Source organism: Sebastes umbrosus, chromosome 11, assembly GCF_015220745.1.
Source record: "Sebastes umbrosus isolate fSebUmb1 chromosome 11, fSebUmb1.pri, whole genome shotgun sequence".
Classification (NCBI taxonomy): Eukaryota; Metazoa; Chordata; class Actinopteri; order Perciformes; family Sebastidae; genus Sebastes; species Sebastes umbrosus.
In genome coordinates, this window is record NC_051279.1 from 19,276,661 (window position 1) to 19,300,172 (window position 23,512).

General features: G+C 38.0%; 2 protein-coding genes across 2 annotated transcripts in view; one reads left to right on the top strand and one right to left on the bottom strand.

Moving 5' to 3' along the window:
* rxrbb (retinoid x receptor, beta b) overlaps positions 1–23,512 on the bottom strand; it is a 55,423-nt gene that overhangs the window by 21,725 nt on the left and 10,186 nt on the right. The window contains exon 2 of the mRNA XM_037784042.1: positions 2,252–2,394. The gene's annotated coding sequence lies outside the window, so the exon portion shown is untranslated. The remainder of the gene's footprint in view (positions 1–2,251; positions 2,395–23,512) is intronic.
* Positions 1,583–19,050, top strand: c4b (complement 4B (Chido blood group)). The gene is made up of 41 exons (XM_037784009.1): positions 1,583–1,737; positions 1,943–2,147; positions 2,240–2,414; positions 2,530–2,600; positions 2,708–2,796; positions 2,882–2,964; positions 3,049–3,136; positions 4,130–4,250; positions 4,377–4,515; positions 5,208–5,320; positions 5,412–5,570; positions 5,674–5,841; positions 5,935–6,126; positions 6,528–6,671; positions 6,766–6,889; positions 7,378–7,449; positions 7,562–7,774; positions 7,893–8,007; positions 8,907–8,977; positions 9,073–9,212; positions 9,318–9,533; positions 9,932–9,983; positions 10,523–10,612; positions 10,698–10,904; positions 12,755–12,830; positions 12,992–13,184; positions 13,298–13,393; positions 13,892–14,054; positions 14,530–14,717; positions 14,870–15,028; positions 15,121–15,180; positions 15,258–15,348; positions 15,432–15,603; positions 15,717–15,807; positions 16,991–17,065; positions 17,140–17,242; positions 17,345–17,434; positions 17,546–17,650; positions 17,747–17,830; positions 17,939–18,071; positions 18,156–19,050. The coding sequence occupies exons 1-41, from the start codon at positions 1,667–1,669 to the stop codon at positions 18,295–18,297; spliced, it is 5,139 nt and encodes a 1,712-aa protein (XP_037639937.1). The 5' UTR covers positions 1,583–1,666; the 3' UTR covers positions 18,298–19,050.

The following is a 23,512-nucleotide window of genomic DNA, read 5'->3' on the forward strand; positions in this document are numbered from 1 at the left end:
CATTATGTGATTATTAACTGAGTGTATATGTGTATTAGCTTGATTGATTGTATCATTACATGAGCTTATATCTTCCAGTCCTTTGAAACTAGCTTAAGCTTAATGTTGATGTTACAGCTATGGTAAATGGTAAATGGACTTGCATTTATATAGCGCTTTACTAGTCTTCCGACCACTCAAAGCGCGTTACACCTGCTATTACATCCGCTTTACACCCGCTAATAAGCTATGTATTATTTAAAATTTAAAATGCAATTCAAAATGTTTTTAATGAATACCATGAAGTAAGTTGAAAACGATATGTACTATTGGTTGCGTATTGACAAATAATAAGTTGGAATTGAAACACCAATTAAATCTTCTAACACATCTACTATTAGAGAATATGGCTTGAAAATTTAGGCAATATTTCAGAGACTCTGCGATCAGCACCTTAATCTGGAGCATTATGGGATAACCATTTTATAGCTTAAATTCCTCCAAAAATGTGGACATGGATGTTTATGGTGTTTACATTTACACAAGGGCTATGAGTATAAAGTAAAATATCAATAAAGATTTAGAAAATGATGTATTCACTTGCAGTTTTGGTTTATGTTTAATGTAAATAAATAATAATTAAAAGAAAAAAATTATCTGTTATGTTATTAGTGTGTTTAATCTTGAATTGTCCTACTACACTTGAAAGAAAATATTACTTTTTTTGTAACTGTGTTTATTGCATCTTACATGAAGTTGTTCATAAGGAAAAAAATAAACTTTCTGACCTTGTCTCTGTACATATTTGTTCCTTGCTGAGATCACAACCTGATAGTAATCACTGTCTGTTCCTTTTTTATTAGATCAGGACACAGTTTAGCACCTTTTTCAAAAACATTTTTCAATTCACTGATGAATACACACATGAAAAGGATCGTAAAGTTATAAATTAAACTGCACAGGGCATTTATGTGTTAGGCTAAATATGAGGCGTTTGAAACTACTATAAGATTTATTAAGAAACCTGATTCACTAAACTGAAGAAATTGTTATTATTAGGGAGTTTACAGATATGCTCGAGCTCTACTTTGCAAATCATTCCTGAACCAGTAAACAGTGCTCACCCCATCCCAAACCCAAAAAGCCCAAACGTAATTTCTTGTAAATCACGTGATTTAGGGGAAATCTGGCTGACTGCAGTAACCAATGAGGGAATGGGTACACATTGTGAAACGGAAACAAACACTTTCCATGCTGCAAGCCAAGCAGTGATATAAAACTGACTTTTATGAATTTAAAATGTGTTGTAGTCTGAAAAACATCTGTCGGTCCACTATGATCTGATCTGTATTGTTAACCTCATGTTTTAGATAAATGTTTAGATCTCATACTTTCATGTATGTAGAAATGTGCACATTATTGAAACAATGAGTATGTCACACATCTGTGCACATCAGTATACATGTTATATCTAACAGTATGATGATTTTCTCAGTTTATGTATTGCCAGCTGGCATATGCTACATGAGACATTAATCTGAGGAATGACAGTTCTTTCTAAGTTATCTTTGGAAAAAAAACAGAGGGAGGGCACTGAGAGATTGAGAAATACAGGGGTGGATGAATAACAAAATCCCAGTTCACCAAAAGCCTGTGTCAGAGCAGGCAAAGAAGTAGAAGCTGCACCATGGAGTGCCACGTCTTTTCTATACTGTTCCTGATCTTGACAGTGGAATCAGAATGTTCACCAAGCGACAGGTAAATATAGAAATAGCTACAAGATTTGATATGATTACATAATAATAGTTAACATATTTTTCAGCATGTTAAATGATTATTATGTCATTTTTTCATAATGTATTATTTTTTCATAATGTATTATATTCAACAAAACATGCAGTATATAGGCAAGGAAGTCGATAAATGCAAAATATGGGGTGCTATTTTTCATCTTTGTGTGCAGATTCTTCATCTCAGCCCCCCGTGTGTTTCATGTGGGTGTTAATGAGAAAGTGTTTGTCCAGATGGGAAACCCTCATCTCAATAATCCTGATTTCAATAATCCTGTTACTCTCCACCTGGAGTCTGAGATTAAAGGTATTCTTGTGTCTGAGAAGAAAACTACTTGGTGTACTGTGGACGAGAAGATCAAAACAGTTGAGCTCAAGGTATGAGAAATTTCCCCACTCATCCAAAAAGCAAACAATTTAGACGGGACTGAGGTGTCATTGACCCAAACTTCTAATGTGCATCTTTATAGATAGACATGAACCTTGCGTCAGAAGTGCGTCCGTCTCGTGGACCATGGTACCTTATGCTGGTGGCAGAGAGCCCATCCTTCAGTGGCAGGAAGATGACAAGGGTCCTGGTATCAAAACACAGGGGCTATATCTTCCTTCAGACTGATCAGCCAATCTACAACCCAACACAGAAAGGTAAAAGGAAAGTCAACAATCTGAAGACATGTAAAACAATGTGAAGTAATGTTCCATTAAAGAATGAACAGTGATTGTTTTTAAAGACATTTTATGTTAATTTGATCTCTTCTAGTGAGGTACAGGATATTCACTCTGGACCACACATTCAGGCCTCATGAGGAAGTGTTCCAGATAGCAGTATTTGTGAGTGAGATACATTTTCTTAAGGAATGAAGAGGACTTTGACAGGTCTGCATAAACAAATTACATGATTTAATTTCATGATTCATGCTTTTATCAATTAATTACAGAATGCTGCTGGAAATAGAGTAATGAAGTCCATAAAGACTGCCAAAGGAGGAATACTCCAAGGCACGTTCTACATACCTGATGTCTCAAAGTGGGTTAAAATACAATAAACTGTGTCTAACAGCAAAAGCAACTCTGACATAACATAATAACACATGTATGTTTTGTTAACAAAGAATGGGCACATGGAAGATTACAGCACACTATGAAGATGATGAAGCAAATGCTGCTTCCCGAGAGTTCAAAGTCCAAAAATTTGGTAAGCTGGTTAATTTAAGTATTTTACTTCTTGTTTTACACATAATATCTTGTCCCTCTCAAAAACATTTTTATTGTTAAACAGTTTTACCAAGTTTTGAAGTGAACATCGCAGTGGAGCAGAGCTATATTTTGTTGAATGCTGAGCAGTTTCACTTCACTATCTTAGCAAGGTAAGTGTTGATTCATTTCCTATTAAACCTACTTTACTGCCAAGTTTTCCTGAGAAAACTGCATTAATCAATTTTAGCCACTATACATGCCTAGAGAACTCAGAAACTAACATTAATTGAAAAACAAGTCATTACCTTATGAAGTATTTAACATTACATAACAATTAGGTTATATCTGATTTATGGTGCCTTCAAATGAGACTCGTGAGCTCGTGTTTACAACATGGTTGGCGTTCAAGTGGTTAAGTAGTGAGAACACCGCAGCTAAGCAACGGTAATATTAACATTACTGTCGGCGTCTAGAAGCCACAGAGGCTAACAATTTAACAAGCTAGCATAATGCAGTAAATGCAAAGGCATAATGACAGAGGAAAAAGATTAGGCATTTGGGAACATCAACATTTTCCTCAAACATATTATAAAATCACAAAGAAAAACAATATACGACAAAAATTACAATATATTCCCTTTATTATGCACCGAAAAATTAACTTCCATGGCCTACGCCATTTCTGACAAGGTCAACCAACACGTCACAACTTCTGAACTCAGAGCTTTCAGAAACTTTCCACTTATGAGGTCGTGAATACCACAAGAGGGAGGCGTTCATACGGACTCACCTCGTGAACACGGTAAACACGACCCCATTTGAAGGCACCAGAATTCACGCCCATTATTCAAGTGTCTGTAGTCTCTGACTCTGTAGTCCGGTAGACTTGGTTAAATGTTAATTGTGTGTCATTAAGTGACCCCTTTCAAATAATCCGTAGTTATTTGATTCAACATTAATATAAAATATATTGATTAATGCAGTTTTGACAAGAAGGAAAGCTTAATGCTAGTCCATATATTTTACAATATAGGCTGATGTTATAATCTTTAGGCTGCAGGTCTCAAACTTCACCATTAACATTAGGCTAGTTAACATTACATTTTCAGACTCTCTTTTTGTCTTAACTTCAACAATCATAATTTTACAATGATTTTCTCTAGGTATTCACATGGTGAGAAAGTTAATGGGGCTTACCACTGCCAATTTGGAGTGGTAGAAAAAGATACCCATGGTCAGAAAATGAAGCCCACCTTTATCAGGGGACTGGAGTTGACTGGTTCGGTGAGGAAAAGGATCTATCCAAAACTTATAATGTAGCTCATTTCAAGATCTGAGATCAGATAATCTGGCAACATATTGCATCTGTTATAGCACTTGAACATCAACAATTTATGCCATTTCTTGCAGGTCCAGGATGGAACTGCAGCAGCTTCTCTCCAGATAGCAGACTTAAATGTGCGGCTCCAAAAACAGAACAAAACCCTCTCCGAATTACAGCAAAGTGGAGCACAACTCAACTTGAGAGTATTTGTCACCAACATACAAAGTAAAGAACACTTTATGGTGTAAAGAGAGAATATATTTCATGTGTAAAATATTTGGTGTTTTGTATAGAGCGGCATGTGCTGTGCACAGTAAAGTATGATGTTTACTCATGTTTGGTGTTAAATGGCCAGACAGCTAGTTTCTGTTTCTTGTTATGCAACCCCAGGGAACTGCAATGACTCTGGTTGTTGTGAAATAGTATTTAATGAGAGATGTGTTGAAATACAGCACTTTGACTCACATTGTACACGACCTCTTGTAAACTTCAAGGGTCTTATTAGTAGTTAGACAGAATTATCAAGTGAAAATTAATTATATTATATTACAGCAAAACTATTGAATATATCCCTATGAAATTGCTATAAGAATGTTAGTGACACCATAGCAGATCAAAAATCCTCATACGTAACCTATTGTCATTACAAACAAAATATTTAATTTTAATAATAAAAATAACAACAACAATTCTAATACTGCTACTACTAATAATAATAGTAATAGTAGTAATAATAATAATTTATTTAAATTCTTTAGATAAATTATTATTATTACTGCTACTACTACTACTAATAATAATAGTAATAATAATAAATTATCTCAAAATTGAAAGAGAAACCTCTTGAGATGATTGAAGATATTGGGAATATTATTGTGATTTTTCATTACATCTGATATCTGCATTTTATGGCCCAGGTGGTGAAATGCAAGAGACGGACATTTACCTTCCTATCATCTCCCACAAATACACCATGGATCTCTCTCGAACACGCTCATATTTCCTTCCTCGATTTCCGCTAGATGTGGTGGTACGCATGAAACTAACAAACGGGTACACAGCTATATGTACATGACTGTGATGATTTTGTATGTCAAATATTTTGTTTGTTGTTATTATAGGTGGTCGTGCGTCTCCCAGATGGATCCCCAGCAGCTGGTGTACCAGTAAAGATTGATGTACCAACCTCTTCAGAGGGATCTTGGCAAGGCCCCACTGACCAGGAGGGGGCAGTATTTCCTGTGTTTAACATCCCGACTGATGCTCAGATTACTGTTGAAGTTAGTATTCCTAAACATTTACAAGTTGTGTTATCAAATTGGTAAACCACTTGATTTTCCTTCAGTGCAGATAAACTGTTCTGTAACCCCCTGACTTCATTAGGTGTCAGCAGATGGTCTGCAACAAAGGAAAGTAATTCAACGTGCTTCATCTCCAAGTAACAGCTACCTTTACCTGAGTTTTAACAACAAGGTGTACTCTGTGGGCGAGTTACTGTCTGTAAATTACAACACCATCAATGGCCCAAACCTTGGGTTTATATACTACATGGTGAGGCATATCTTAGTGAATACAACATGGTTTGTTTTGACATAGAGAAGCAACATTGTTTTTATATCTTAAAATTTTAAATCTATGTTTTAGGTCTTAAGCCGTGGGATCCTCATAAAAAAGGGTTCTCTCGCATTTGGTACTTCAGTTAAAGATAACCTGCGGATAACATCTGATATGGTGCCATCTTTTCGTCTGATTGGCTACTACTACAACCAGGGCGGTGACATCATTGCTGACTCGGTGTGGGTAGATGTCAGGGATGAATGTGAGATAAAGGTCAAGGTGAGTAAACAGAACAGATAAGAGTGCAGCCTGAGCAGAGTGACAGTAGACAAACAGACTTTCACCTCTGTCGACTGTGTTTGAATAGGTTGATTCTGTAGAAGTAGAACACTTCTTGCATTTTTTATAAATGGGATTGATAGGGGGTAGACAAAATAATGTAAAGACTTGATTAGATCAACGTTAGCTTTGAAGTAACAAACACTGCTGTGATGGCTGTTATTAGGTTGCATGCCAATTATTATTCTTTGTCAACACAAAATATGAAATTCTGTCTAGTGAACACAGCCTGTGTTTACATGTTTATATTTATATGTTTTGTTTTAATGTATTAATTGAAATAACCTTGACCTTGGACAATGGCATTTAAAAGTATCTGTAATATTTTAACTTTAATTTAGGTCGAACAAATAGGACCATCTAAACCTGGAAAAAGGTTTGAGCTAGAATTTGATTTACATGGTCAGAATGCCAGAGTGGCTTTGCTGGCTGTGGACAAGGCCATCTACGCTCTCAATGCCAATAATAAACTCACAGCCAAACAGGTAACATGTTCACACACTCCATATTACACATACTCTCTTTCTCTCTCTCTCTTATATTATAATACAGTAAATCCAAGATCTTCCTACTTTTCAGGTGTTTTCCTCTATGCAGTCATATGACCTTGGTTGCTCATACAGTGGAGGATCTGACCCTGCATCTGTACTAACAGAAGCTGGCCTGTCTTTTGTATCTCAGTCCCAGTCAGGGGAGAAAAAGAGTATGGAAAAAACAAAACTTTTCTTCCTTTGAATCCTTTAAAATTTTAAATAAGTACAGGGTAAATATAGATTATTCATCAAGTTTAAATGTGTTATACAGTATATTATACCTGTCTAGATGTAATAAATATGGTTTCAAGTTTACAAACATTAAATTAACAAACTCACTTTAATGTATACCAGGTTTTAGATAATGGCACATAAGCTATTGCAGTGTGAGTACTGAAAGGACATGTTTGTAAACAGTTTGTTCACCCATTAGTTCCAAAACTAAATCAAATCAAAAGTAGATACTACCACAGGAGGTAGGAGAGACAACTGAGAAGAAGTAAAAATCAGATATTATAATGTAGCTGTAGCCACTATGGCAGAAATGACCTTTTCAGCAAATGGTTGTTTTCATAATACCAACAACCATCCAAACTCAAGCAGCTATCCACTTACTTATCCCACACTGAGCTTCAATGCTGTTAAACTTCTTTTCCAGGTTTTGGCTGTGATTCACAAGCTGCACGTCAAAGACGCGATGTGGACCTTCAACAGGAAATGATGACCTTAAGTAAGACAACATTCTGGTATAACGACTCCGGTCTGAGCTAATGTGAGATATTTCTGGTAAGAATATGCTATATAAAAGGTGTCTTTTCTTTTTCTTTTAATGTCACTTTCAGAATCAAACTTTTCCGATGAAAAGTTGCAAGAATGTTGTGTTCGCGGGTTTTCTCTCATCCCTATGAGCCGAACATGTGAGGAAAGAGTGAGGAGAGTCTCTCTGGTGGGAAGAAATCCTGTTTGTGCAGACGCTTTTTTAAAGTGCTGCCTTGAAGGAGAGCGTCTGAGACAAAAAAAGATGCAAGAGGACGCCGGGAAAGGACTTGGCAGAAGTGAGATGAAATTGTCATGCGAACATTAAATGCATTACACAACTTCTTAGATAGCATTTAATAACTGTGGCATGATTATCACAGTGTTATTACAAACCTTTCATTATCTCATTTTTAGCTTCAAGCACAGCTGAAATTGAACAGTTCTTCTGGGACACTGCTAATCAGTACATTCGACGATATTTCCCCCCAAGCTTTGCATTCACAGAGTTTGATGTAAATGGGAAACGAAGGTAAGTGGTGGACAGATGATATTATGTAATATTTTCTTTTCCAGTGAAATGCCGTGACTGTTAAAACCTTTGCTACTCCATAGTTTTGTTTATATACTTTGCATTTGTTACTGTTTTTAGCTTCTAATATTGTCAATTTGAGAACTACTGCTGATTTAGTGTAAGCGAATCTGGTTAAATGCATTACCTTAAGTCAATGGTTCCCAACCTGCGGTCCCTAGCCCCACTAGGGGTCGGCAAAGCTTCACTGGGGGGGGTGTAAGACAACTTTTTTAAAATATATACAGTTGGTCTATCTCAGTATTTTGTTCATTTCTGTGAAGAAAACCAAATGACATATTTTTTTTAAAGTTTGGATTATTATTTAACATATAAACAGGATAAGGACACATTGAAGACCTGAACACAAGCTATATTCACAGAGTCTTCCCTCTCTGCTAAACAGCCTCGTCCTACATTAGAAAAGTACACAGATAAAACTACTAAAGAGCTAATGGAACAATGGCCAAGCGTCAGGGAAAACTGACTTTGTCAAAAACGAAGCCATATTAAGTATGCATGATTGTCAAAATCATCAAAATCAAAATTCAAACTCATCATCTAAATAGCTCGTTTTACAAAAACCTCCTGCAGTTACTGCGTTCACAAATTGGGTTAATCAGTTTATCAGTTGTTCTGTACTGTTATTGTTATGCATTGAATATAATATGAAATATCCAAGAAGTATGTCACTTAGTTAGGGGTTGTCAGTTTACTCAATGATAGAAAAGGGGTCCCTTCCGTAAAAAGATTGGGAACCACAGCCTTAGGTCTACAGTACAAACTACAAGTAGACAAAGGATTTGTCGGATGCATTTTACAACCAGTTAATTCCTTTTATCGTAATTGAAACCCCCTAGGTATCCTTTGACTCTACCTGATTCCATCACCACATGGGAGATTCAGGTCGTCACTTTATCTGCAACCACTGGTAGTAACAGCTTCCTACTTCACAAATACATCTTGGATAATTTTGAGGAGTTTCTCATTAATAACTGCAATTCACTTCCTCTATGTTCCATTCAGGTTTGTGTGTAGTTAAGCCGTCTGAAGTCAGAGCATTTAAGAGGGCATTTGTTTCTCTGAGACTGCCTTACTCAGTGAAGAAATATGAACAACTATCCATTTCGCCTGTTATCTACAACTATGGCAATGACAGACTAGAGGTAGATATAACCTAATGCTGACATTAAGTGGCACATCACCTACTGCACAAATTGAAATTCAATTCTTAATGTTATTTTTCTGTGTGGACACCTGCTTCTTTACAGTTGGCAGTTCATATGGAACAAAATGAAGGACTTTGCTCCCCCGGCTCAGCCACCACTATAGCTTTTGTAAACATTACTGTGGAGCCAGAGTCTTCCCAGTTTGTCTCCTTCTCTGCTGTCCCCATGGTAACCGGCTCTATACCCATCAAAATACGTCTTTATGACATGGAGAATGAGATGGGAATAGATGCAATTGAAAAGACTTTGAATGTGTTGGTGAGTGACAAAGACATTATTTGATCTCAATTTTATAATAGCGGCCTACCTGACAAAATAAATATGGAAACATGTAAGACGTATTTGAAGTCGTATCGGATCTGAGCCTCGGTAAAAATTACTTGCCTTTCTTGACCCTCCATATGTGCCATATCAGCATGTCATAACTCTTGAACACTTTAATTGTATGCTTATACTAATGGTCTGTCAGTTTTTACAAATTGATAAAAGTATTATTAATAGTTATTAATGTTAATCTCGGAGCTTGTGTGTTAAAGACTTTGTGCCTTCACTTATTAGGAGTATGCATTCAAATATTAACTAATGAGCATATCTGTGTACTAGTAATGTTAACTTAAATCAAGGGACACAGTAATCAGCTCTCTATTTTGTTGTAGACCGAAGGAGTAGAAAAGAGAGTAGAGGAAACCCAAGTGCTGAAATTAGATGGTGAGTTGTTTCAGTATTTCTTGAAGGTGCTCAATACGAAATTCAGATCATTTCTATTGCCTCCACACGGGTCTCAACATGGCGACGGCTGAGCCGGCGGCTTGCAGTTAACAGTGCTAACAGTGCAAACAACGGCAGCAGTGCTTACAGAGTTAACAATGTTTACCTGGGGGGGAACCGGCGGGTGGGCGCTACACTTCCGCGACGACCTTATCAGCTGTAACTGCCGTATGGGCACAGTGCAGAGCGGTGGCCGTGAGCTAGCCAGTGGGGCACGATCACATGCACTAATATGCACTAAAAGGCAGCACAGAGAAAGTCTGATTACAACACAAACAGAGGGAGAGCAAATTCATTCTCTGCTCAGGTAGACATTACTCCTCTATATCTTTACATAGCAAATAGTTGTTTGATGCTGTATTAATGCTCTGGATATTGTATAGAGCACCTTTAATGATACTTGCTTGGCAGTCATTATTTTTATTCTTCAATATATTTTACATTTACTTTAATCAATTTCATTCTCTCTATCTTGACAGGGAGGAGCGCGCAGACTATCAAAATTAACGGCCTTTTACCAGATGGCAGAGTCCCCGACTCCAGCTCCAATATTTTCATTTCAGTGGAAGGTATTTGCTGTTAGACAAAGACATACAATTCACAGCCCTTTGTAAATGACAGTGTCTTAACCCTCTAAATGTTCTCATCTGACAGGGGATGGATTTGGCAGTTCACATGCGAAGAACCTTCTTTCTCCTGAGAAGGTTGCTAAACTGATCGTATTGCCTACAGGATGTTTAGAACAGACTATGGTAGGACTGGCCCCTACAGCGGCAGCCCTCCGCTACCTTGACCTGAGTGAGCAATGGTTTGACCTGCCTGCTGGTACCAGAGATGATACCCTTGATAAAATTGAGACAGGTAGGTAGCAGTTAATTGAGTAGTGTCTTGCACACAAATTTAGAGTGAACAAGTAAAACATTTGAGCCATTCTTAAATTCTGACCTCATTATGAGTTTATATTGATTGCCTGTTAGCGGAGTCTAAAGATGGAGACCTATCTGTTGCACACAACAAGGTGTCTTGCCCCATTGGAAGAATTCTAATTGAATTGAATTCTGATGTTTTGGGTGTCCCCCTGACCTTTCCACTAGCACCACCATCAGGACAAAAAATCCCACTTGTACGAAAGAAATATCAAAATAAGATAGAGATCTTAATTCCTTGTTTGCATACACAAGATGAATATAATATGATATAATACTGAAATATGCTGTTTATCTTGTGCAAACAAGAGCATAACTTATGTGCATTTGAGAATAAAAGTGATGTTAATATAAGTACATACCAAAAAAGGACCAAAGAAAATTAAAAAACAAGTATTTCGACAAAGGTAGAAATAGCAGATAAACTAAACTGTTAAAAGCGGAGAATATGACATGGAAGTATCATGAGAACAAAAATTGTTCTTGAAATGAGCTTTACAACACTCCACACAGTTCGCTGACCTTACCCGCAGGGGAAGACTATTCCATAATCTGAGAGCCAGGACAGGAAACGTTTATCACCATGCGAGTCTGTAACTTTGGATGGGGCTGATGGGATGACCATAGATGCCTCATGGTCCAATGTTGTGTCCAGACTTTTTTTTACTGGTGCACACGCGCAGACATGAACGCACGCATGCAAAAGCTATTAAATGCCTTTTACAACACAGCCCAAGATACATTGGGCGCATTGCATCCTCTCAGGTTTGAATTGCACCCATAAACGAAAGTAGACTGGGCAGATAATCAACCATAGTTTAGGATAATGGGATGGCTCCTGGGGTAGCAAATCAGATTTCAGTGGTGGTTAGTGCCAAATTTTACATTAGCAGCGCATTAGCTCCAGATAGATAATGTAGTGGCTAGCTTGGTTAGCAGTAAGCGGTTTATAGAAAAACTAAAGCCTACTAAATCACAAATGAATAAATGTAAAGAAAAAGAGTACAGATAATGCTCCAATGAGGGCATTTGAGGAGTAGATGAAAGATGCCTTTCAATATGTGATGGGTCACAGATATGACAAAATGGTGTCTGCAACAGCTAGGGAACAGTGCCAGTAGCGGTTGCTACTAGCAACAGAACACCCAAATGAAACCAAGGATTTGTCCGAAATCACATACTATGCATTCAACATACTTTTGTGTGAATAAACAGTAGTATGTATCTTTTTGGACGCACATGGCAGTAATTTACGTCATCACTTCCTGAGAACCTCCCTAACCATGGTAACCCGTATCAACCCCATGTGACCAAAACGATGGTTTGTGAGAATCAAAGTCTGAATTACATTAAGATGTATATTATAACTAGCAAAGTGAAATCTTACACTTAGAGTTAAATTGAAGCGTTATTGATGTTACAGAGCTGTCCGTCAATGTCCGTTATGAACCGCATTGCATTGTGAGATATTTATGCCGCCGTAGTGTCCAGTATTACATACTGTAATATTTCACCGGAAATAGTTTGCAATCTGTGAACTGTTGGTTTCATACTAAGGTTTCGGACATACTAAAATATCTCACATACTGTTTTAGCGTACTAAATAGCACGTTAGTATGGAATTTTGGATGCAACCCAACTGCTGGTTGCAGATTAACAGTGTTTCAGCTTCTAGGTTTAAACAAGTATTGTGGGATCTTATGAACGTTGCAGCCTCTACAGGTCACTAGCAACGCTAGTATAGATATTTTTGTTTTTAACAAAGTCAAAACTTTATTTTTTCAGGTTTTATAAGGGTTTTATCAAAAAAGAGATCTGATGGATCTTATGGAGTCTGGTGGTTGATGCCATCTAGTCATTGGTGAGTATACATTTTATGCTGCCTTAATGATTTTTGATGCAAGATAGTTACTTTCAATATCTCACATACTAAATCAACATTCCTCGTTTCTAATATCTCAAATTGTAAATTAGATTTTTCTATCCACTCTCCTCCCTTGTTTTTCTTTCTCTTGTCCTCAGGGTGACTGCCCTTGTAGTGAAAGTGCTATCGTTGGTGGCGCAGCGTCAGATAGTGGCTTTTGGACAACAGGGCAGGATGGCTAGGGTTGTACCAGAAGAAGAGATCAGGCACTCAGTCAGTTACTTGCTCTCAGCACAGAAGACTGATGGGTCATTTGGTGACCCATACCCAGTGCTACACATAGGACTTCTGGTAACCTATATTGCATACATGTTAAAAACAGGCATATAGATATATTAGAACAATATAAGATGTGGCAATAGCGGTGATTTGAATGCAATGTTGTCTCTGTGTGTTCAATGTAGAAAGGCAAAGACAAAGAAGCATCCATGACAGCTTTCATAAATCTCGCACTGTACCGGTCCCTTCAATTCCTAAACACCGAATTGAGAAACAATACAGTGAGTTTCCAGTGAAATATCTCGACATCTACAAGAGGGATTGGCACAAATTTTGTACTGACATTAATTGGTCCCAGGCTATGTATCCAAATGATTTTGGATACCTGACTTTAGCCACCATGAAGTTAACATTTGTGGTTTTGAATGGTCTATTATTAAAATGTATTACTACTAATACTTCTGTTTATGAACAAATACCTGCAAAACTAACGACATTCCCATCCTTCTCAGTTGTACTTAGTGTTTTGAGCTAATTAGCAAATGTTAGCATGCTAACAAGCTAAAAATAAGATGGTGATAATGGTAAACACTATACCTGCTAAACTTCTGCATGTTAGCACTGTGAGCATGCGAGCATATTAACATTTAGTGCATAACATAAGGACAGCCTAACTGAGCTGCTAGCGTGGCTGTCAACTCTTTTAATACAATGCATAATTTGCAAAGAAGATCAGGTGCAAAACAAATATTGACTGCCTTCATGCCACTTTCTACCAGGAAGCAAGCATTTCAAGATCAACATCATATCTCCTGTCACACGTTGAGGAGCTTCAGCATCCCTACGCTGTTGCCATTACAGCCTACTGCCTTGCAGTTTGCCTGTCACAGGAACCCGATCGTTCATCTGCCTGGACAAAACTTCTATCACTGGCTACTGAAGGCACGTCCAATCAAAGCAAATAGATGTGGGCGATATGGATAAAATATGTAATATGTATAGATATATACAGTATATCATGAAATGGTCAATATCTGTCAATTGCATATAATCAATTGAGAAACTGACTATGGATGAAATAACTTAATGAAGGTCTCTTTTTAACAAATCCAGCGACTTAGGTAGGTATTTCATTACATTAACGCAAAATTCAATGTTGCCATGAAGCAGTCCTTCTAATAGATCTACAGCAATGCCTGATAAACCCAGATATATTAAAGTGAAAACAGTATGAGGCAGAACCATTGTCAGTTGACCAGTTCATATTATCTCATATTATCTCATATTTTCCTATCACCCAAGCCTGAGAGCAACCACACTTGTTTTGGTCAAAATGTTAAATTCAACAAAAGGGTGTATTGCAATATGCTATTGTTTGAAATTGTTTTAATGTTTAATGTTCATTTCTAATTATCAGGGAAGAATGGCTGTTATCTGTGGACAGCCGATGCCAGCCCAAAGAATCAGGAGAGGGCCATCACAATAGAGACTACAGCCTATGCCCTCCTAGCTGCAGTTGAACTTGGGCATACCGAAGTGGCAGACAAAACAGCCTGCTGGTTAACCACCCAAGAAACCTATTCTGGAGGCTACATATCATCACAGGTGATTGGGATGCTACATTGGGAATTGTTTGAATCCCTGTCTTTGGACATAGTCCCTGTATCCCTGTGGTCCCAAATCATACAGTATATTCCAGATTAACTGTCAGAGCAGACATATCAAACATATTACTAATATTTTATTACCATGCCCAGGATACCATCATGGCATTGGAAGCTCTCGCAGAGTATGAGCTAAAGAGGTTCGTCAGTCCCGAAGTAAATCTAATAGCAGAGTTCACAGTCCAAGGAAAGAGAGACATTGTGAAGCTTGCATTGGAAAATAAGAAGCAGAAAGTGGAAACTGACCTTAAGGTATCATACAGCATTATCAACTTTACACTTAAATACACACATAATTATTTAATTTCATTCATAGATTATGTTTCTTGTGTCTTTTGTCCTAGAAATTTTCAGGGAACAACATTGTTGTGAAATTGACAGGAAAAGGCAATACTAAGCTAAAAGTAAGTTTGAATTATTGTTTGTATATATGCTGAAAGGAGATCCATAATTTACACTAAATCACCAATCTCTTTGGCAGATTGTAAAGGCCTACCATCTTCTGGACCCCAAGCAAGATTGTGACGAAGTGTCTATCAGCGTCTCAGTAAAGGGGAAAGTGAAGTACACTGGTGAGCTTTTGTTACTGATAACAAGTCACAACCACATGTATTGCTGATAAAAGCTACAGTTACATAAACCTCTGTCTCCCTAGCTAAGGTAGTAGAAAATTACGAATACTATGATGACTACGATAACAACGAGGAGAAGGAGGTGCGAGTGAAACGATCAGCGATTGAGTGGTTTGATGCTCGCACCCGAAACAGGAGAAATGTTGATAACAACTTAAATTTAGAGGAGGCGGTCACCTACACAATCTGTGTCAGGTTAGTTGAATGAGACTTGTATCACATTTGCTCTTTATAAGTATTCATGAGATAATGAGCTCCTGATCAGTGTCTTTCTTATCCTGGATTTGTCATTACGTTCCTTTGTGTAGTCACAGCGTGAACAGAAATCTCACAGGAATGGGCATTGCTGACATCACACTTCTGAGTGGATTTGAGGCTGTAACTCAGAGCCTGGACAAGGTTAGTAGCTCTCTCTACCCCCTTTTCATCATTGTCATCTTCAGCACAATGTAGGAGAAGCTATTTGGGGCACCTCAGGTCATGTCCTATTCACTTCTCAATAGACAAGCTGAGGTGATTGACAGTGATAAGTGGAGCTTGGATGGACATAAAAGTCTCCGGGTCGAATCAGTGCAACTGTGTCGAAAGTGAATAGAAATTGAGTAGAAAGTAGAAAGTGTGTATATAAAATATGAAAAGTTAACTACGACTTGTTACCTGGCAATCAGCAGAGACTCCAGGAAGTTACTTGACCTGACCAAGAAACAGTCCGACACATAACTTCCTGTACAATGGAGATCTGCTATTTTTACACTTTGTTTCTATATTATGTTTTCGGGTTGTCAGTCCGTCTGGACAGTTCTTGTGAGCAAGATATCTCAGAAACGCCTGGATGGAATTTCTTCAAATTTGACACAATCGTCCACTTGGACTCAATCATTACCTGATTCGTTTTTGGTGCTCAAAGGTCAAATATCAAGGTCACTGTGACCTCACGTCCATCCCATTCTTGTGATATCTCGGGAACGCCTTGAGCAAATTTCTTAAAATTTGGCACAAACATCCACTTGGACTCAAAGATGAACTGATTAGAATTTGGTGGTCTAAGGTCACTGTGACCTTACATCCGTCACATTCTCATGAAAGATATATCTCAGGAACGCCTGGAGGGAATTGTATTACATCTGGCACAAATGTCCACTAGGACTCAAGGATGAACTGATTAGAATTTGGTGGTCAGAGGTCACTGTGCCCTCACAAAACATGTTTTTGCCCATAACTCAAGAATGCATATGTTAATTATGACAATTTCACACAAATGTCTAATAGGATAAAATGATGAAGTGATGAAATTTTGGACATACATGGATGTAAACTGCAACTTGGCCCGTTGGTGGAGGCATACAACCATGAGGCGGCAATTCTAGTTTGTTGGGATTAAATATAGAGATTTTGTTACATTTGGACAGAGCCAGGCTAGTGGTTTCTCCCTGTTTCCAGTGTTTATTCTATGCTAAGTTAGCTGGCCATCATATTTAACCTACAAACCTGAGAGTGCTATCATTTCAGAGTGGACATCATAAAAAGAAAAATTTGAAATGGAAATATAGTATCAAAAAGTGAAATTCTTGTCTTCTCATAGCTAACAGAGCCACCTGAACAATACATTTCCCATTATGAGGTCTCCTATGGAAGAGTGGTGCTCTACTTCAACGAGGTAAGGCTGAGATCTATTTACATTCTCAAACATTTTACATGTCCAGTACTAAAATATTTCTTCTCTCACTCTAGCTCTTTGAATCAGAGGAATGTATTAGCTTTGATGCTATACAGAGGGTACCAATTGGCCTTCTACAACCTGCTCCAGCTGTGTTCTATGATTATTATGAACCAAGTAAGCTTTTTATTTGATATTATCTGCATTTTTTGTCAGGATAGAGGGGACACCTTTGTTTAATTCACTAGGAATTATTAACTATTTGTGCTTTCCTTTCAGACATAAAGTGTACTGTGTTCTACTCCGCCCCCCAAAGAAGCAAGATGGTCTCCAGACTGTGCTCGGGGGATGTGTGCCAGTGTGCAGAAAGTAAGCCATTAGTCTCAGACCCATACTGACAAACACCCGTGACTAAATGTAGTTTTACGCTTCAAGTTTGTGTAAATAATTCAAATTGCATTATGCTCATCTTTTCTTTAGGATCCTGTCATAAAATACAAAATACGTTCCAATCAGCAAGAGGTCAAAGAATCACAAAGGATGTCCGTTTACAACATGCTTGCTTTTCCCCTACAGTAGATTATGGTCAGTACTGCACACAAGACATTATGGTGTAAAGTATCCAATAATAACTTGACTATAAAAATCTCAAATCCACACTTTCATATTGTTTTATTTCAGCATACATTGCTGAAGTCATCAATGTTTCTATGAAGAGTAACTTTGAGCTGTACGAAATGAATGTAAACAAGGTACTCAGATCATGTAAGTAAACTGTAACCACAAGCCTTTGCAGATGCTGTAACACTGACCTTTAAATGTTTATGCTTGGAAGACCTATCATAATTATAACGACAATCATCTGTCTACCAGTTGGAGATATCCTTGTGAATGAGAATTCTGCTCGAGTGTTTGCCAAGAGGCTTCAGTGTAAAGGACAGCTAGACGTGGGAAAACAGTATCTCATCATGGGCAAAGACGGCTCCACAACCGACTCAAACGGACAGTAAGTATAGCTGATAATATTAATGGAAGCATCATTTTACAGTGATTGATTCTCATTGTTTTCCCTCTCTCCCTCTTTTTGTAGGATGCAGTATCTGTTGGAGTCAAACACCTGGGTTGAAAGAAAGCCATTGGAGGAAGAATGTAAAAAATCTGCACACAGAGCTGCCTGCACAGGGTTTAATGCATTTACAGATGAGTACAAGATAGATGGCTGCAGACAGTGAAACAGACAAATCTGTTTCATTTAACTTTCATTTTCTGTTTAGTGCAACTCAGTTAAAGTAGTTTTGCATGCGATGCACAGTCATCATGGCTGTTTTTTACTGTTTATAATCAGTCACGAAAGCATACTGTAGTATAGGAACATCCATATATACTACTGAGACATTATAGACCTCTGCAGGGATGACGTATATTTGTAGGCCAAGCAGGAAGTTAGCATCGCCATGGTTCCCTCAACAAAAAGCCAATGGGATTTTTCCATTGGGTTTTGGATTATTGCAGAAAACAAACTCTGTGGCAAACAAACATTTATGATACTTACACATTTTGTACAGCAAAATAATCTTCACAAATGAAAACCACTTTTATGATTTTTGAAGTGTGAATGCAATCGCCAGGAGTAAAAAGCGAACGTTAGGCTATGAACGAACTACACCACGGCTCATTTAGCCACTTGTTAGCAACCGCCTTTTTTAAAGACACGTAAAACCAAACCAAAAACCCATTCCAAAAATCCATTAACTTTGAGACGAGGGAACTGGAATTGCAAAAATGCTAACTAATTTCAAGATTTTAAGACTCATTCCTGCAGCACTCTGTTGCTTGCCAGACAGTAGGTGGATGACTGATTCAGTCCTACTCCACCACAATATCATTTTAAAGTGTACTACTTAACAATGTAACCACTAATCATGTCTTTATGTCCAATACAGCTACCAGTGTTGAAATAAAAAAAAACTCTTAATGTTTGCAAATGCCTTTGTATGTGTACAATTGGTTGGGGCATTGACTAGATGTATGTTGAGATAATTATTTGAAATGGAACATAGCAACTGAAAAAACAAACATTTGCTCTTTTATGTCTTTCCACTTAGTGTGATTCAGTTTGGCGTACTGGTTTGATTTAGCTTTTCTGCTGAATATATTTATTTTTTTACGTCTTTTTTTTCCTTTTCCTGGCAGTAAAAGCTCTGAGAGGGGTCTCTGTACTCAATGCAACCCCCCTCAAAGTTACCCCCCTGCTTACTTAACATCTGCAAGGTAAGGAAGAAGGGAGAGGGGGAGTGGGAGTGGTTTGGGCACAGTGAATCCACAAGTGGCATAACAGTCTGCACATAAGACTGGCTCGCGGTGGAGTTACAAAGTGATGGATCAATCATCATCTTATAAGAATAATAGCTAACTAAATAGCTAAGAATAATAGCTAACAGTCCACTTCTCAAATGTGCTCCACTTAGAAACATGCTGCAGAAGTTACTCAGTGCAATTATATAATACATGTTGAGTTGTGGGTGATGCAGAGAGAGGTAATGGGAGAAAAGGGGGCAGTGGGAGGGAGCAGTGCAGCAGGAGTAGGAGGGAGGCATGGGTGGAGATGGAGGAACAAGCAAGGGCTTATGTGCTTATATTATTCTAATCTCTGAGGCCAGGTCCAATGTAAGCAACACGGGAGTACTGACCATTACTTCAATCACTGCCAGATCAATGCCTGCACTGTTTCAGCCTCTGCCATTAGACATTTCATTAAACTTGAATCAATAAAGGGTAAATAAATACGCAGACTTCAGCATCACACATTTTCATCTTGGGATTACTTTAGTGCACCGTCAGTAGCCAACAGCAACAGCACATTTGAAAAAGTGGTCTTCTTTTTAACTGTAGCCATCTCAAGGTAATCAATGGCTTGACATGCAGTGTAGACGTGTGTTTATGATTGGAGTCACAATCAATCAAAAGTAGTCACAGTGGTAGATTAGTTATTGCTCAGGCTATTGCAACACAATAAAATACAAATATTCTCTCAACAAAGACAGATTGACAGTGTATTTTGTTACATCTGTGGATTGCCACAAGCGATTTACCATAAATATACATATTCCACGAGTGCACGCTCACCTACTCTGACACATGAAATATGCTTGAGCATCAACTGTGAATTTGCCTGGGGGATTGTGAAATGTGCTTGTACGACCAGGTGTATTTTGTTAGGTGCGCAGTAGCATTAGTTGTTTAAGGTGTGTCTCCAACCATTTTTCCAAAGGCCATCACAGGGTCAGCGGTTTGAGGGTGGTCTATATGGTGCAGAAAGGAGTAGAGTGAAGGCGGAGCTGTTCCTGGAGGCTGCCAGCAGATGGAGGCACTGATGGAGTGGGACCACCCACTCAGGTGTCCACACTACACCGACAATTACTCTTTGATCGCAATATTAAGGTGACTTAAGGTCTTATTTGGATAGGCCTTTTTTGCAGAAGACATTTTGACATTTCACAGAAGGAAAAGCACAGATGTAAATAATAACATGAATTATGCCTGAATTCCATTTAGCTGCTTCAGTTTCAGGGTCATGGTATGATCATGCTGGCTCACTGTGACTCTGTGATGACTTTAGTGCGACACTTGAACAAGAGCGGAGCCATGGTTAAGGTTATTAGCAACACGTGTACTTTTCATACTATGAAAAATCAAAATGTCTGCTGTGAAAAAGTGTCATTTCAGCATAAGATGTGGAACATTTTTCTCCTGAATTCAGCCTCCAACTCAAAGTTATAAACAGATACCGTGCATGTCCCAATAAAGGGATCTGTGTATTGAGTGAGTGTGCATGCATGCAAGGCTACCCATCTTGATTAAAGGTGTAGCACGAGTTTGCATACAACGCAGTTAGTGGTTAGTTTATCTTCAGCAGTTTCCTCCATTTTAAGCTTCCAGTATCCTTCTCTTTGTCTCTTCTCTAATTACATCCAAAAACGGATCAATCTCGGAACAGTTTACAAGCTAATTTTAAATCAATAAAAATCTAAATCGTCGTCAAACGATAGCCGGTGGGTTCCGAGATTGCATTTCGGCCAATGCATTCCGCCTCTTTTGCTCTCCACACGGAGTGTTTACCTGCATTCAATCAAAGCCTGCTCGAACCTGATTGGTCAATACTACTCGCACTACAAACGGAAACCAGAACGCTTCCGATACCAAAATCTTGTCCCTACATGTGAATGCAGAATATATTTAATAGTGATTACAAACTTAATTAATCCACCCTAGGCCCAGCTTTGCCAAAAATCCAGGTGTAAATCAGACATTATGTGAGAGAGACCATTCACACACAACTCACGGTGCTGACTGGCAAATGGCAAATACCTGGAATAACCATAATAAGTACATTGATCACCAATTTATTGTCTAGTACATTGCGATGCTGCAGTAATGTACTGTAGACTAGCTGTCTTTCAGTATCAGAACACAGTGTACGTGCCAAGAAAAACATGTCAGCTCAACACATTTGCAACTAAAATATCTATAGGTAAATATATTTTTTACTGTGAGGGTTCTTACATACCCACACTGTAACATATATAGCGTGAGCACATGTAACAGTAATAGATTAGGACAGAGCGGTTTCGCAGCATTGGCCAGAGTCTCACAGCGGTTATGCAATATGGTTTTGCATACTCACTGTCTTAGTAAATAAAAACTTTGACGGTAAAAATGTATTTCATTATGTATAGATGAGACAATACCCTAACTACACATTAGACTCATGCAGGGTGAGTAATCATCACATACTGTGTAGCATCTACAATGTATTTATCTCAGTAAGCACAAATGTTGTAGTCAAAACCACTTAAACCAAGACCAAATCCTGACCAAGACCAGAGTGTGTCGACCAAGGCAAGACCGAGTCAAGACCAAGACCAAACCAGCATGAGTGCCACATTGCATGACACACTTACAATAAAACGTTGAACATGCAAACCATAGGCACTCCTCAAACTGATCTGAAAGATCCACAATTCCCATAAAAACACCCACAGAAAACAAATCAAGACTCCTCTTCATTCACCGCTTTAATTGCCATATATAACAATTAAGTGATATACCCGCTGTTGTGGTCTTGATCGATCTTGAAATAAAATCCTGAGCCTTTTTTGTCTGAGACCCAGACAAGGCTGAGTAAAAATGCGGTTGATTCCGAGACAAGACCGAGACCTTCAAAATGTCCAGTATTAATTCACACAAGAGTGTACACAAATAGGCTTTACCATCTGGTTATTTCATATACAGTAAACTATTTACTGAATTACCAGAAAACATGCGATGATATATTGTTATCGAGGATGAAATGACCTACAGTATATCGTGATAGAGGATTTTTGCCATATCAGCAAGCCCTATTATGAGTGAAGTTACTGTAACATGTTTTTGTCACTTACCAGAATAGCTTTTTATTGGATATTACATTTAAACTGTTTATTAGATTTTTTCATGAATTATTGCTTGCATTGGGTGAATACACTGATTGCAGTCTGTTATGACTTCAAAGGAATGGCATATTCAAAAAATATGAAATGTTTTTCATTGAATAACTTAATCTTAATCCATGTCAGTGTGTCTTACAATAAAAAAGCTCCAATGATATAAACTTTTGTTTCTGCTCTCTCGTAAAATTAGAGGAAAATGTCACTTATGCCCCGTTTGCTCTCGACCCTTGATATACGTGTCTCATGTGGTTTACAAAAGGTGGGATGGTGGGTGGCCATTTGGTCAGAGATTCAGAGCCTCCACAGAGCATTCCTTAAATCTGGTGGATACTTGGTCACTTACATAACTCCCACGTAGTTACATCTCATTACTTCCAACAAACAGCCAATTCATATAGCGAGAGGTTCCTGTCCCCCAGAGTCTGCACTGAATACCTGCAGTGTTATGCTATGTATTCCAGCTGAATCATGATTCTCAGACCAGGGCTTTATTCAATCAAAGCTGTGTCTAGGTGTTAATGTCTGGTATAAGTCAAGTTACAGACAGTAGACACTGGAATAACTGTCATCAGCAAATCACGCAAAGCTGAAACATGCAGGCTATTTTTGCGTTACAGTACATGAACGAAAACAAAAAGAATGTCCTAGCATGTTCTGTAATTTGAGAGCAAAACTGCATTTTCACTAAAAGCCTTATAACATTTTATGTTAGATTACACCAGAAAGTTGCAATCAAAGTGATTCATTATTCATATGTTTACCGAAAATCACTGAATCACTGAAGCTTAATTGTTAAATCTACCAGCAAAATTAACATTACAAACAGAGAAAAGAACAGAAAAACAGAATACAAGAGAGTATTTGATCATATTTGATACACAAATCTGTGTAAAAATGCCGCTCTTTTTGTAAGTCCAATACAAATATTTTCCATGGTGGTTGAGAGAGTGGGACCACT